This window comes from Anopheles nili, chromosome 3, assembly GCF_943737925.1.
Source record: "Anopheles nili chromosome 3, idAnoNiliSN_F5_01, whole genome shotgun sequence".
In the NCBI taxonomy this organism is placed as follows: Eukaryota; Metazoa; Arthropoda; class Insecta; order Diptera; family Culicidae; genus Anopheles; species Anopheles nili.
In genome coordinates, this window is record NC_071292.1 from 44,275,661 (window position 1) to 44,290,633 (window position 14,973).

Here is a 14,973-nt window from a genome sequence, read left to right on the forward strand (position 1 = left end):
CGCTCTCGGTGCTTCAAGATGGTGTTGGAGAGCAGTTAAGGCAGCGGTGTTCAGTTTTAATTTAATAGCTCGTGAACGGTGAGCTGGCGGTACGTGTTATTTACCGCGAATCGTAAATTACAATTTCACGTTTGAGCTTCTTGCTTTCCGCTGTTAATAAAGCGAACAGCAAACGGGAATAAAATCGATAGATCGGTAAGCGCAGGCTTTGTATGAAAATGGGAATTTTCTAAATTTTTAAACACAGTAAATCTTTACTACTTATAGGTAAATTTTATGTTTCTATGTTTTTCATCGATTTATCGCATTTTAAGGATTATTATGATGTTAAAAATTGATTTCAAAACATATCCGTAATACCAAATGATCCTGTGGGATGTTATTTGTTATACGATGAATAAACATATGAAGTCTTTCTGTTTTACATTTTCATATAAACTTCTTCTTCTGATTTACTGGCCTGCTCACAATTGAGTACGTCGTAATGTCATGGCCTACCTTGCTATGCTTAGCCATGGCTTTCATGACTTTTGATTACTCGTAGCTGGATAGTCAGTCCTGCGTAAACGTTAACCGTATCAATTTCATATGAACTATTAACCATTATAAATGTCAGGATAGATTGTTTAAGCGTATATGCTTTGTTATCAAGTTTTTATCTCGAACCATGTAGCCAGCAAAGCACAATGACTTTAAATTCATTGGCTTTATACCTTTACTGCTGTCTTGTTTTATGTTGTTTTTTTTTTGTATTTGCAATTCGCATACAAAAAGGGGTTCATACTCGTAGAGATCTTTCGACGAGACGCCTAGACTACACTCTGGTTGGTTTTAGCTCTTTCATCTTCTTCCTAACTTTCTTCGCTTGGGGTGCATTATTTCCCTGAACCTGTCAGCGAGCAGTGAAACAACCTGGAAGGTATTTTCTCTCAACAAGAAACGCAGATGTTTTTCCAGCAAAGAGTTTCCCCGAACGACGCTCAATAAATAGCATGCTGAAGGAAATTTAGGACAAGCAATCGGCACGGGTTCTACACCGTCGAAAAAAGCTTCTCGCGATCAATTTCCAAAAATAAAACTTCACTGCATTTATTTTCTAAAAGTTTATAACAATAATACTAATGATAGGCAGGTATTTTTCTGTACTTTGTTTTGAGATGCTTGTTGCTCGTTCTTGTTCACAATGCAAGCACAGTAAATTGAGTCTTCATTGTACTAGATTTAGAAGTGCCTTAAAGCCTGCCTGACCTAATTCAGTTCAATGCCTCACGCTACTGTACTGTACTGATGACGATGTCAATTACAGCGTAGAGGTTCAAAAGCTTCTCAACGCGCAGCATCACGTGTGAAAACAGCGTACAAAACCCCCTTTTGGCAGGGAGAACATCAATCGGGCCGAATTACTTGTGCCATTAATTGAGAGCTGGTTGAAAGGACGCGAAAGGAAAGGATACGATTCTGAAAAGACCCCCCCCCCAACTTGTGTCGTTCAGGTGGAAGTAATAATAAAAAATAACAGCTCTCGCAAGTGTCAAACCGGCCTTTGAACTTTAATCCTCGCAACAGCAGCAGCAGCAGCAGCAGCGAATGTGAAACAAAACAGCACAACGGCATTCCTGTGGCGAATGGCCAACAGCGCGAAGAGAGTCCTTCACTCTGGTGAAAGTGCGGAAGCGAAAAATGAAAATACAAACAAAAAAAAACAAGATGAAAAGGAATAGAACAACCACACAACAACGACTCAGACACCGCAGCGGCCTTTAAATGGGGCCGATTCCACCTCCAGAAAGCTTTCTTATGTGATTGCCAGCGGAGAAAAGTAATGACTCTTGAAAAACACGTCCTCAAGCCTTTCGCACCTTTGAATGTGCGACGGGTGTGACGAGCACTCCAGAGCGGAATCTCCATCGTAAAGGAACGAACGCGTTGGAAGTCCGGAAAATGGAATGAGGCGCTAGAACGACCTCTCTTCCCGGACGTTCGTTCGTTCGTTTCCCGACGAGCGGCTGCCATTTTCATTACGATCCTGGCCTGGCGGGCTTCTCGATCCTTCAAACGTGAAGAAATGAAACGCTCCCTTAATGCTCTTGCGCTTCCGTTCCCAATTCCAGCCCGTCCCGGTCCGATCAGCTGGGAAGAAGGGGGCTTTTTTGTAATTTATTTTCACGTTTTACACTGGGCGGGAATCATCATCCCTTTCGCCATTGTTTGCATCGGATTTCGTTCCTTTTTTTTATTGTGGTGTTTTTTTTTCTTTCTTTAGCTTTGTTTGGCGGGTTTTTTTTTGCTGCCATCCCGGTCCCGGTACGCCAGTTCCGGTGTTCCTGTTTGCTGTTCTCAGGTGCAAAATGGTCCCTGCGGGATGGGGTTCCATCGTTTGACTCGATCCTTCTATCACGCTTCGTGCTGGACCGTCAAACCAAGGTGTCTTTTCACCTTACCGACCGAGGCATCATCTTGAAACCCCTTCTCACCGGGAATCGAGTGTGACGGTTTCCGGTGCCTTTCTCCGTTATCGTCATCGTCCGCCATACCTTCTGGAACCGTTTCACCCCGGTGCGGAATGGATCCCGTTCCGTTCGGGAACGCAACCCCTTTGATAATGGACCGGTTGGGGCGTTTTCGTTCCGGAAGCGAAAGCATACCGACTAACTCGACCCAAATCTCATTTAGCGGACGGACACTACGGCCTGACATATGTGAGCCAGAAGAACCAGCCACCATCGGGGCGCGTTGACGGGAGCGAGGAAAATGAAATGCTTTTGATTTAGTTGCTGCACTATGATTGATTAAATGCGGAACGGCTGACGACAGGCACGTGGGTTGGGTGACGAAGTCCTGATGGGCAGTTGGCAAAAATCGTGGAAAGTCGTCGCTCCTTTTCACCTTTCACCTCGGGAAATCCTGCACACGATCCCATGGCTGAGATTTTAGTGATTCGAGCTCGAGAACGGTCCGATGTGATGTGCTTATTAAAAATCGCCCCCATCGTCGCTTTCATTTCTTTCGAGTGCTTTTGGGTGCCCGTCTGAGTTTGAGGCCCCTGAAGAAGGCACAGACTCGGTATCCAGGATCTGGAGTACGATCTCCGGACGGGTTTTTGTCCGGAAAAGCCTATTGTGATCGAAACACGTGCACGGAAAATTTTCCCGTTCCCGAGTTCCGTAACTGCGACCCAGACGTGTGGCTCGTGTGGCGTTTAATTGTGTTGCTTTGTTTCTGTGCATCTTAACCTGCTTTCCCGATGCCGATGAGATGCTGCTGATGTGGAAAATTTCCGTTCCATAGAACGCCCAAAGAGCTACGATGGATCAGCCACATGGGCTTAGATTTTGTGTTTTTTTTGTTTTTCCTATGTTTGGCTTTGTGGTTTTGCATCCATGGATTTGCGAGCATTGTGTGCGTTTCCTACCCTTGTTATGTTTGGGTAAAAATCGACAAAAAACACGCTTAAAAGCTTTCACATCCAATTGACCTCAAGCGCATAGAAAGAAGCTCTTGCTGGTGGGTTTTCACGCTAAATTCTTTAAACATTATTTCCGTATTTGATTCCGTTATTTTGCTCTGAACGTTAACAGCGAAAATGAGTCACTTTTTCGTGTGATAGCATGGGCTCATATCTCGTGTCAGCTTCAAAATGAATTCCCATGCCCACACCGATCCGTGGGTATGATTTGCTGGCAAACAAACCTCAAAACTGCATCATGTGGTATCATTTAAAATCCATTAGCTAACTACGGAGCCACCACCCGACCTGGTCCGTGCGTGTAAATATGACACGCAACAACATATAGCTATTGCGCAATTCGCAGCGTGGTGGTTTCTATTACGCTAGCGAATGCAGTGGAAATATTTGCGCGCATTCCCATGCCTTTATTTTGTGCATTTATTGCAGACGAAAAGGGAGTACATCGATATTTTCACCTGTACCATGCACCACACTTGGTTAAAGACTGCCTGCCGCTAAAGGAATCGTCCAATTGCGAGTTAGTAGCAGAGTAGTAGCGAAAGCAAATAATTGTCGGTGCCGATCGTACGGTTTGGTTAACCCCCTTTTTTGGAAGCTTCCCTTTCGATGGGAATGCATGGAAATGGTGCCATATTTCCTGTCTGCTACCAATTAACAAACCAACAGTACGCGCGTATGCGAAATATTGGTTATGGTGAAGGAGAAGAACGACCAACGCGCGTACGGGCTTCATAATTCATTTTCCTGAACGCGAGCAGCTCGCCGGCGCAATAAGCGGTGAGCGTTGACGAGCTCGTTCGTCAGTCGGGCTGGCAAAATTTGCGGCAAACGAATTTGGCCAACCCGAACGAAGGATTATTTAATTAATTTCCCGTGCGGCTGGAAATATTTCGTGGCCGCGTGGCGAGCTACGCAAAACTGGTTGCATAAATAAAGCAAAGGCTGAGCATCGTTGAACGGTTGTCATCGATTGGGCTTCGAGTCTGTTCCCGGCAGGATCGCAAACCGACGGATGGATGGCGTAATTCGCACGAAAATGCAGCTGCACATCCACGGGGTGTGTGTGATAGGGCGAGAAAAGTTGCCCAGAGTTGCGGGAAAAAGGTCATATTTTACGTAAATAATACACTTGCGCGGTGATGAACACCGGTTTGAGCGTTGTAATGGATATGTAGACATATTTATTTTAAATTCTGAAAATAAAAAAAAACCAATGAAACCTTGCTTCACTCAATTAAAAATGAATTGTTTGCAGATGTACCGTGGGAAGGCCGCATAAAATTACGATATTGCTTTGGATTACCTGTACAATGGAAAATTGAATTAAATAGCGTTTATTCGATCAAACACAGGGGCACATTTTTAAAGAATAAAGGAACGTCTCTGTTGGCATGTCGTGTAATTGCTATTAAAGAGAGCACGAAAATACCCCTTTTTCGTAGTCAGTTTTCCATTATACTTTATTGCTATTGTGTAATCTAGCACAGTAATTGATAGTTTCATTTCCATAAGTGGTGCATGTTGGTAAATTTTTGAATAACTTTGAATACGATCAAATAATAGATGAAATAGCGACAACGACATTTAAAAGACACAACAAATCTATAAGTGCCTTTATATATGATTATCAAGTACAACGTTTGATTATTAAATGAAGTACATCATATTATTAAAAAAAAATAAATTTAGGAATCAATGACGTCTCTCAATGGCTGCATTTGTTAACTTTCAGAAACGAAGTTCTTTTTATTCACAACAGTCTCAGCGTGGAACAGCATACGTATGATCATTTGTAACACATCGTCACCAACATGCCGTATTAAAGGATCAGAGCATCTAGTCTACCAAGAAATCAGTAAAAAATGCATTTTAACCGGTACATTCATTCCGCTAGTAGTGGGTAAATTGAATATGTCTAAAAAAAACCCCTTCGAAGAGCCATACACAGATCAAACTCTTCCAGTGCTCTCAGGACCTCATTGTTTGTTGCCCAAAATTCCCATGGACATAGAAGTGCCGGTTCTCGCACGCAACACTCCACCAGAACCACAACAACAACAACAACAGTGACCGTGGTCGGCTCATAGAACGTACGGCCTCGCTTAAGTTCATCTTGTTGAAAGCATTTCCGGAACAAATTTAATTCATGCTTGCACCCAGCTCGTCTGGCCACTCCTGTAGAGGGCATTCATTTTTTTTTTTCGCCAGTCCCAGGCCCCCAACATATCCGTTTTCCCCGAGTGAAGCAGTACTTTACCGCCCACGCAAGTACTATTTAAACACGCCGCCAGCATCGGATGAAACGCCGGACAGAAGAAAGACAAACTGAAGAACACGAGCCGACGGAAAAACAAAAAACAAATACCCGCAAACCAGCGACTGAGCGAGGAGGAGCGAGTTGGGCGTTTGCAGAATTTGCTGCAGCAAAAGCTCAAAGACCCAAGCAATCAAGCGAGCTTCGAGGAGCCTTTTCCTTCTTTTTCTTCCTCTTCTTCTTCTGGCACAACTCCCGGCGCACGTTATCACGGACCGATTCGATCTGTGCGGCCGTCGAATGCGGGCCATGTAGTATTGGTCTGGTTCTTATTTGCAGATTTTATCAGTCGGAAATGAAGTGGAAAAAATAAGTGAGCGCAAGAAAAAAAAAAGCTAAACACCGCTGCCAGACCGTCAAAAGAAGGTGGCTGGTGGAAAAAGGGGGCAAGTTCCTGAGGTCCGGTCGTGTTGTAACGGTGGTGCGAATGAGACAACCCAGCCACCCAGATGGGGCGCTTTTGGAGGGAAAAATTGGTAAAGCAAAAGAAAAAAAACACCACCTCATCGTTTGGCGGTCCAGGAAGCGAGATCCTTGTTGTGCGGGTGGAAGGATGGTGGCTCATCCTTTCGCAGGATTCCACCCCACCCAGCGTGAGATGGTGGGTGTGTGCGCGTTTGCACTTTTTACTGGCCGGCAGGTACGCGAAATGAAAGGTGTGCTGTTTATGTTTTTGCCGTTGGCCACTTTCGGTGTTTGACTTTTGTGTGCTCTCGAGCGCTCGGCCCACATTTACGTTGTGTAAGGACGATGGGATGCCGCTTCGGGGAAAGGATATTGGGTATTTTGTTGGGTTGGGTAGCACTTTGCGCGCCTGATGATGAAATCAATTGTCACTGGGTGGTGCACGAGTTTAGCTTCGTTTTTACGAACGGAAGTCGTCATCCCGTTATGGCACGTGCAGGAGCAATTTAGTAAAGGTCTACAAGGCGTGTGAAAGTGTGTGTGTTTTTTTTCTGGTAAATGCACAACAGGTGAATGCATAATTATTGTGCCCATTTTTGGAAGCCCACCAAGGGATGATTTTGTTGACGTTTGCAGGCGCGTGATTAGATAAGAGCTTTACGTAACACCAGCAGTGCACACCAGTTCCACGTTGTACGTTCGCATCAACGGAGTTATTCAATGCAGCATTAACACACACGCAAACTCATCGCAACCAAACACGCTCAACGCTCAACGCTCAACAACGACTTCCGACGTGGGTGTCTCGGAATGCGCCTCGACCCGAGGACGGATTGTCGCAACCACAGCCAACCGACTGAGCGCTAATGAAAGAAGCCATAAGGCGTCCAATTTCGGAAACGTCTTTGATGGTACAAATGGGCTGTAATTAAGGCTAACCCCAATGAGCCCGCACATCGGCTCATGGTTCCGGCTGACTTCCGTCTGCTTCTGACGCGTCCATTTGGCCGATGGCGTTCTTTTGGCGTTTCCTTTTTAAACCTGCCCATTACGCGACACAGCAACGCCGGTGGAGACTCTGAGCGCCAGTGCACGGGAAAAAAAGGGAAATTTCTTGTACCGGAATTTCCACCGTCAGCAGTCGAAGTAATAACGCAGCGGGAGTTAAAGGGCAAAACCTGAAATTATGCTTCTGCAAAAAGAAGCCTTCGTGTCCCTTTTTGTTTCTCTCTCTCTCTCTCTCTCTCTCTCACTCGGCTTCGGTTTCTGCTTCACTCTAGTGGAAGGTATTGCAACCAAAAAGTGCATCCGAAACCCGAACAGGCTAGGGATTTAAATGCAATTCAAATATTTCCCGGCAATTAAGCAGACGCTATCTCCTTTCCGGAACGAGCGACCCAGGGATGACCTGAACCCAGGTTCTGGTTCCGGGCAGGAGGGCCGCATTCCGTCGTTTCCCTTTCCTTTTTTTCACGCCTCAACCCCACGGGTGAAGGATTTTGCGGACCGCTTTCTACCTGCATCTCGTTTGCGGCGCATTTATGGCACCATCATCAACCCTGGCGCGCACCTGCAACGGTCTGCAAGGTCAGCGCAAATGCAAAGCAACCGGTGCTTTGTCGGTTGCCATGGCACCAACACAAAGAAACCACTCGTCGATTGGTGGCTTTGGGTTTTTTGGGGTACTTGACCGTTTTCTGCTGTCAACCCTGGCTTCCGGACGATCGACTGTTAGCAGGAGTTAGTTCACCACGCACCGTCTTGGCAGGAGGTTGAAGAATCAGTGGAATTCACGCTCTGGAATTGCTCGAGCGATATAAATTCATTTTACAGAAAATTAGTCCACCAAGCTTCCTGGCCGCTTTGCTGAGGTAGCGCTCGGGCCGAACGTGCTGTCTTGTTCGGCAAAATACGTGCCGAGTGCGAAAGGTCCTGACGGATCCTTGCATACGGCAGAGATTGGCAGATTGAGCGCGAAGTGAACGAGCGAACATTGGCCACTAAAACCGATTCCGTTGATTAGCTCAAGTCTGCGTTGGGTTGACTTAATCGGCTGCTGGTGTGTGTGTGTGTGTGCATCATGTACGTGTGCTAGACGGCAGCGTGAATTAATCTGCAACTCGTGCGCTCTCGATCCTGTCTGAGGCGAATCGACGTCATCCACCTGTCTGAGGCGAAAAACTAATCCGCATCGTGCACCAAAAAAAAAAAAGAAAGGGAAAGCCAAACGAAGGAGGAAAAAAAAGCGAAGCAAAACTTCCCCAACAATGAGAATCGCAACGGTAAAAGTGAGTTCGAGGGTTTTTCGCTGGTGGTGATGGGATGATGTTTTCAAACGAACCACCCCCACGGTAGTCCGGTATCCTTAGGGGCTTTTCTTCACCCGTTCAAGTGTTTTCATCAAGCAAAGTTTATCGGCATTCCCGGGGTATGAATTAATCAATTGCTCGTGCACCAGAACGAGCGAGCGAGCGCGAGAGAGAGAGAGAGAGAGAGAGAGCATCATGGCACGTTATGGCCAAGATTTTCGCAGGTTTTCCCACGCTCTTTTCCTTTGGTTGTGCGGGGGTTTCGGATCCAACTTCGTTATGCATTTGTTTGCACCGTTTGTCGAATGTATGGGCAGCCAGGAGTGAAAAATAAACTTCAGCAAAAGCCCTCCGACCCATTCGTCCTGTGCGGCCGTAATCTGCTAGCTGGCTATATTTCGTGCACACACACAATTCGTTCTCCACCGTGGAGAGCCTGGCGAATAAATCGACCGCCGACCACAGAACATCCAGAACAGGAGAGAAAACGCGCTCGGGAAAATAGGGACGGTCGGGAAAAACAATTCTGCCAGCTTGAGTTATCAGTGACGGGGAGTGCACTCGGTGTGCACGTGCGAAAAGCTGCCTCATCAGGCACCGCAACGAACGGAATGCGACCCATTTCCCTGGGCATTCGGTGCGGCTAGCCAGCGAGGACAAAGCGCACGTGTGAAGCTATGTCCACCGAACCGATCCTGTTGGTTGGGTTACGGAAAATCCGCCACCGGGAAGTCTTGTGAAGTTTCCCGAGAGCCCTGAGACGCCACCGGTGGTTGTGCTTGCCCGAACCCCGTGGGGTGTGGCGCAAAGTTTTCGCAGTCTCCCCGAAAAACCCAATCTCTCCCTCCTTCCAGCAAATGCGCCACGGAACGATTTCGGAGGAGCTTGTACCGGAGCTTGTCGGGCGAATCGTTTGGCGAATTGGGTTCGCTGCAGGGCGCTGTCGAGGCGCTTTGGTTACAATTCCCGCGAGGTTTTAATGCTGCGACCCGGTAGCCGGGTTGTATCCCTTTTACGAACGGGGTTTTGCAATATAGCCGCCCACCGGTGGGGCTGCACTTTGGAGCGGATTTGTTATTCATGCGCTGCGATCCATTAGAGAGGGGAGTTTGAAGGTGGGCTCCCATTGGGGTTGCCAAAATCGCGTTCAACGCACGCCAAAATATCCAATTTATCGGCGTCTCGACGGCGCGGATTTGATCGCGGAACCGGCCGTTTTGGCCCCAGCTGGAGTGTTTGTGGGGCATTTTACAGGCCACCAGTTGTGAGGTAGCAAACCTGAGAGCGGCATCATTTCCCCTTTAATGCGGCTCGGGAATGGGATCGATGCTTAACGCTAACGATCCCATCCATTTGATGCCATTTTTGTGCGCCATTAGCCTTCAAATGGCGCCAGAGAAGGTGTCGTTGAAGGTGTACGATGGTTTTCTGAGAATTTGACACTTGCGCGTGTTAACTATTCCGTCATTGTGATTCATTTCCTTCTTGCTTCGTTTATGACTGTGATTCATTTTGGTTTATCTGCAATAAGTGCGCCATCTTTTTTTTTGTTTATTAACGAAGGAAAGGCCATATTTTGAACGTCCGCCATCTTTATTGGCATACAGCTTACGATGAAGATGAAGATGTAACCAGTTAAAAAGGTGTCTTAGATCGTATTTTGGGCATTGCAAGTGCTTCTAACAAATAACGCACGGAGCCTAACAAAGCATGCCATGTTGCAGGAGCCTTTTTGTTTCTTCTTATCGACAGATGCCCATTGGGCGCGTTTCAATTTATTAAACAATATGTTGACGGCAATCGTTTGCCACACAGACGTTAATTTGTTTGTTCCACGCACCGAGTGTCGACGCTTATTAACGGTTGCCGTTAACGATCGTTCGCTATTTATCAAAGGAAATGATGCTATTTCTGCGTAGCTAAAATGCGCCCGTTCCGCTGCGTAATTACGCGCGAAATTGCCTGCGAACACAGCAGGCGCACTCGATGTCCCCGACAGCGCCCCCCTGCGGACAAAGTGTGAACATGCGATAGCTCTAATGCCGATGCTTTCTCGTTATTACAGCGGTTCGGGATTCTCCTCCAGGCCGGATGGCTCCTGCTGAGCGTCACGCTGGCAGCCGAAGCTAATAAGCATCAGGAAAACAGCCCCGAGCTCGTTCGTAACAAACGTGGCCTGCTGTCTGCCCTATTTGGTACCGGTGTTGAGCCAACAACGAACCCAACCAATCCGGCGGAGGTGTTACCCGTGTATGGTGACCCAGCGAAACCTCCACTTCACATGCTTTACGGCCATTCGACGGGACTTCAAGGACCTGCACCCTATCCGGTTGTGTTCCTGCCCGGAGCGCTATCTCTCGGCCAACAGAGTCCCTATCTACCGCTGCTGACGTACCCTGGAGCACCTGTTCCAGCGACCGGTGATGGCAACTATTTCCTGCAACCTCCCATGGGTACGTTCCCTCCATTGGCGCCTACGACCGCAACACCTCTGGAGGTATCAACATCCGCACCAACGACAAGTGTCCCCAAAAAGGACACCACAACCCAGTCGACGGACCCGTCACTAGCGAAATCGGCCTACTTGATGAAGCTGAACCTGTCTCCAGCAGAGGAGGCCGAGTTGAAGCGTCTAGCGAAGATGCTTGGTGTGACGGACTTTGAGCATTTGCCACCTTTTGAGGATGTCCAGGCTTTGTTGGGAACGACGACTTCCGCGGAGACCATCAAGGCTATCAAGGAGTATGCCGCCACACCTGACGGTCTCGAACTCATTAAGGACTATGTGATGAGCTATCAACCAGCGAAACGCGTCAGCCTGGGCAAAGAACCGTACGAGGCTACGTCTACGGAGCAAACGGCGTCGACTCCGGCCGCTCCAAGTGGCTTTTTAGCTCACCTGCGTCGATTGAAGTCACTGCTCACGTTCGGGTACTTCGATGCAAGCGAGGCTGCGCCCTCTGGTGTATCGGAAGTGAACGACGTCGCAACGCCCGTAGAACCCAGTGAGGCTCCGTTTGTGGTGAACGAATACCCATCGTTCGAGATGCGTGATACCGTACGTGGATCGCCGATTCCGGTGGCTCACTATCTTATTCCAGTTCGAACGTTACCACGACACATGACGCCTACGGATCTGAAGTACGCATCAGCTCTACCGTTCCCGTACGCCATGCATTATCCGACCGTAGTGCCTCAGGATCCAAACCCTTTCAGTTTGAGCCAACCTGCGCCTGAAGTGCCGCTGGTTGTCAGTGCTCCGGTTGAGGTTAGTGCGCCTGTGGAGTTGGCACCTGCGGCTCCATTAGCTACCGGAGAAGTGCACACGTTCGAGCGGGTGGACATTGATCAACCAGTTCGAACTACGACGCCTGCGGGAGTACTTCCCCCGGACAGTGTCCTGGAGGTTCGTAACCCAGCATCTCTGCTAGAGGAGCTCGCTGGACTGGAAGAGGACACCACGGCGTTCGTACTGAACGTTCTCGATGTCGAAGACCAACCAGAGTAGGCTCGAATGAGCTCTTTAAGCACCACCTCTTTAAGCTTTTCCTCAGGTCAATCTTAACGGGGGGAAAACGCGATTGCAATTCCATTACACCACATTCCGCGTGTACCGATGCAGCAGTAATTTAAGCAGTTCCGATTGAAATGACTCGCAAGTGGAAGAATACGTTTATAACGGCGCTAGTTCCCGAGATAGATGAAAGGCGCAGTGTCCGAAGAACTTTTCACCATTAATATTGCCCATGATGAGGGAGGTCATTAATGCTCATTCCATATTCATTTTATGCAGTCCATTTCCCCGCATTTATTGATTTGCAACTGATGGGTGGGCGCGTGCTCGATTCATTGATGTTTCGATTACTTTCCATTTTGCTTCCCCCTGCCACAGCAGTAAGCACCCATTTTGTATCGATTTTATCATTCGTTTCGCTTGGTCATTTGCTCTAACGCAGGTAGATGCGTTACACTACGTGCGCCTGGTGTAAAAGTGGCCTTCACTTGCGTTGGTCTCGCAAACGCACTGTATAAGGGATTATTTATGTCGTATTACACATTCCATCATAAGCTGTCCGTTTAATAACCGCTCGATACCTACTTTCAACGAATCGTGGTGATTATATGTAAAGATCATTTTTAATTAGGTTTTTAATAAAAAGTTGAACTGAACTCACTTTGGTGCTTGTGTTTTGTGTAAATTTTCATTTCCTATTTGCATTTTTCTTGATCGTCATGCTAATGATCTATTACAGTATCCCTGCAGCAGTTGAAAAAAAAGTTTAGTGATGGGTCAGTTTAATTAACATTTATGAAAGAAACAAGGTTGAAACAATGGCATGTTGAAAGTTGTCCAATACATTTCTGTAGCGGATTGTGATGATTATTCATACCACGAACGATTGAGCTCTGAAATATGCAAAAGCTACGAACACCGGCTGTTACTGTATATAATCCTTCTAATTTTTATCGCATACCATACTCCAGAGCATAAAGAATTGATTCATAAATTGATGCTTGCCAATCCGCCATCTTAGAACAGACTCTCATAGCTTATTCCATATCGGTACCATCATTTATGTTTATTATTCATGCACAGTACATATACTCTCAACCATGCATTGCTTGGGCTATGGCTAAAAGAAAACATGCTGAGAAACTTGAAAAACTTGCTTCGTCTTGCCTGCACCGCACACATTTTGTGAGACTTCATCAACTTCGATGGGGGCATGAGAAAGAGCTTAGTAGTTGTTAATTTTTGGGGTAACCCTAACGTGTCCATTTTGCTGCGAATTGATCGACGCCGCACGGTAACTACACCGAGCGTTATGTTCGTGTAAGAACACAAGACGAGAAAGCCAACAATAAATCGTTATCACGTCGTGTCTGCATCGCACGTGAACGATAACGAACGGAAAGCGCTGTCCGAGCTGCAAGCAAGGTGTTCATGCTTGGCTAACTGTGGCTTCCTCTCAGCCAAACGCTGCCAAATACAACAAGTTTGCTTCCGATAAGTTTGGCAGCAATGTCGGGGAAAGTTTTCCACGCTCGTGTTCATTTCATCCTTGATGCTTGAGATTTCCAAATTTCCTTAATGGAGAGGGTGTGCGAGCGAGATTCCTCGGAGATCGCATAAATTCACCAGCGTCGTGTGCTTTCGCTTGACGTGTTTCACTTCGGGTCGGTGTGTTGCTGTGTTTGTTAAAATTCAGGATGTTTAAATTAAGCTTCGCAACAGCCGGGAAAGGCTGTTGTGTGTTGTTGGCCCCTTCCCGAATCCGATTGTGTGTTGCAGCCGGTCAAAACTTTGCGTATTGCTCGAGCGGAAATAGGTCGCCAGTGGAAGGTAGCACACCATCAAGCGCACCATTCTAGCTTCCGCTTGACGGTAAAGCTGATTCGTGACAGCAGTTCGCCACGCAACAGAACGGGTTGATTGTGTTCTTGGCTGCTTGGTACGTATGTTTCGAGAATAGGAACGGAAGTCAACGGAACGAGGGTTTTTTGGCTGTTTTGCGAGCCATGTTTTAAGTGTGTATCTCATTTGCTCACTCTCCCAATCCAATCCAATCCAATCCGTTCTCGAGGGTCTTCTTTTTGTTTGACGTTGTTGTGTGCAGCGATTGTTGAGATTAAATAATTTAGTACCCACCAAGCCGCGGATCCCGAACAGGAGCAACAACAACAACAAAAAAACACCACCAATTAGCTTTGGCGTGCTCCGCCGTGGAGGTATTGCCAGAAATTAATTTCGCAAACTGCCACGCAACTAGCGGCCAATGGTAATTTATGGAAAGTAGAGATTAAATAATCCTCTCCCCGCACCGGCTTCCGATTGCGGTAATCAAGCGCTGGTGCTGGAAATGAGGCAAGAGTTAATTTTGCAACCTATTGATTTGTACTTCCGCACGAGCTAATTCATTAATTCCGGGCACATAATTGATGTTTCGGAAATGTACACAACAGAGCCGCTGCTGTTCCGTCGCTGAAGCGAGCTGGAAGCGAAAGCTGTCATTATGCTTCAAATTTTGCTGGAAGTTTGTTTCTACCAACAAAAAAAAAAGACAAAAACAAAACAAAACACGACTCACAAAAGTTTGCAGAAGAAAAAAAAGCAATCCCCAAACACATATAAGGTTGAAGAAGAAGACGAAAAAAAGAAGAAGAAATAGCAAAAACTCTCGTTGGCGTAAAGTCCAGGGGTCAACAAAAACGAAAAGAAAAATGGCCGACTTGACATGAACCGATGGTGTCCTTGTGAACGGGCGTTTTTTCTCTCTCTCTCTCACTCTTTTTTCGTTGTTGACATTCATGTTTGTTTATAACGCGCTGGTGAAGATGCACTTCGCCCGGGCATATAGTGTAAACATAAAACGAAGAACTTTGGCAGCATTCGGACATTGGACTCCGACCGGAGGCAACCAGACAGACCAAACAGTGACCATTCGGATTCGGTTTGGGACAATCGTGCTGGGATC

General features: G+C 46.9%; 1 protein-coding gene across 1 annotated transcript; it reads left to right on the forward strand.

Moving 5' to 3' along the window:
* Nucleotides 1-10,661: 10,661 nt before the first annotated feature.
* Nucleotides 10,662-12,005, forward strand: LOC128724396 (uncharacterized). Its single transcript, XM_053818122.1, has one exon. It carries the CDS (start codon nucleotides 10,779-10,781, stop codon nucleotides 12,003-12,005), a length of 1,227 nt encoding a protein of 408 aa, XP_053674097.1. The 5' UTR covers nucleotides 10,662-10,778.
* The last annotated feature ends 2,968 nt before the right edge of the window (nucleotides 12,006-14,973 follow it).

Bases quoted from the DNA above. Each gene is read 5' to 3' on its own strand.
- LOC128724396 (XM_053818122.1), top strand. From the start codon at position 10,779: ATGCTTTACGGCCATTCGACGGGACTTCAAGGACCTGCACCCTATCCG.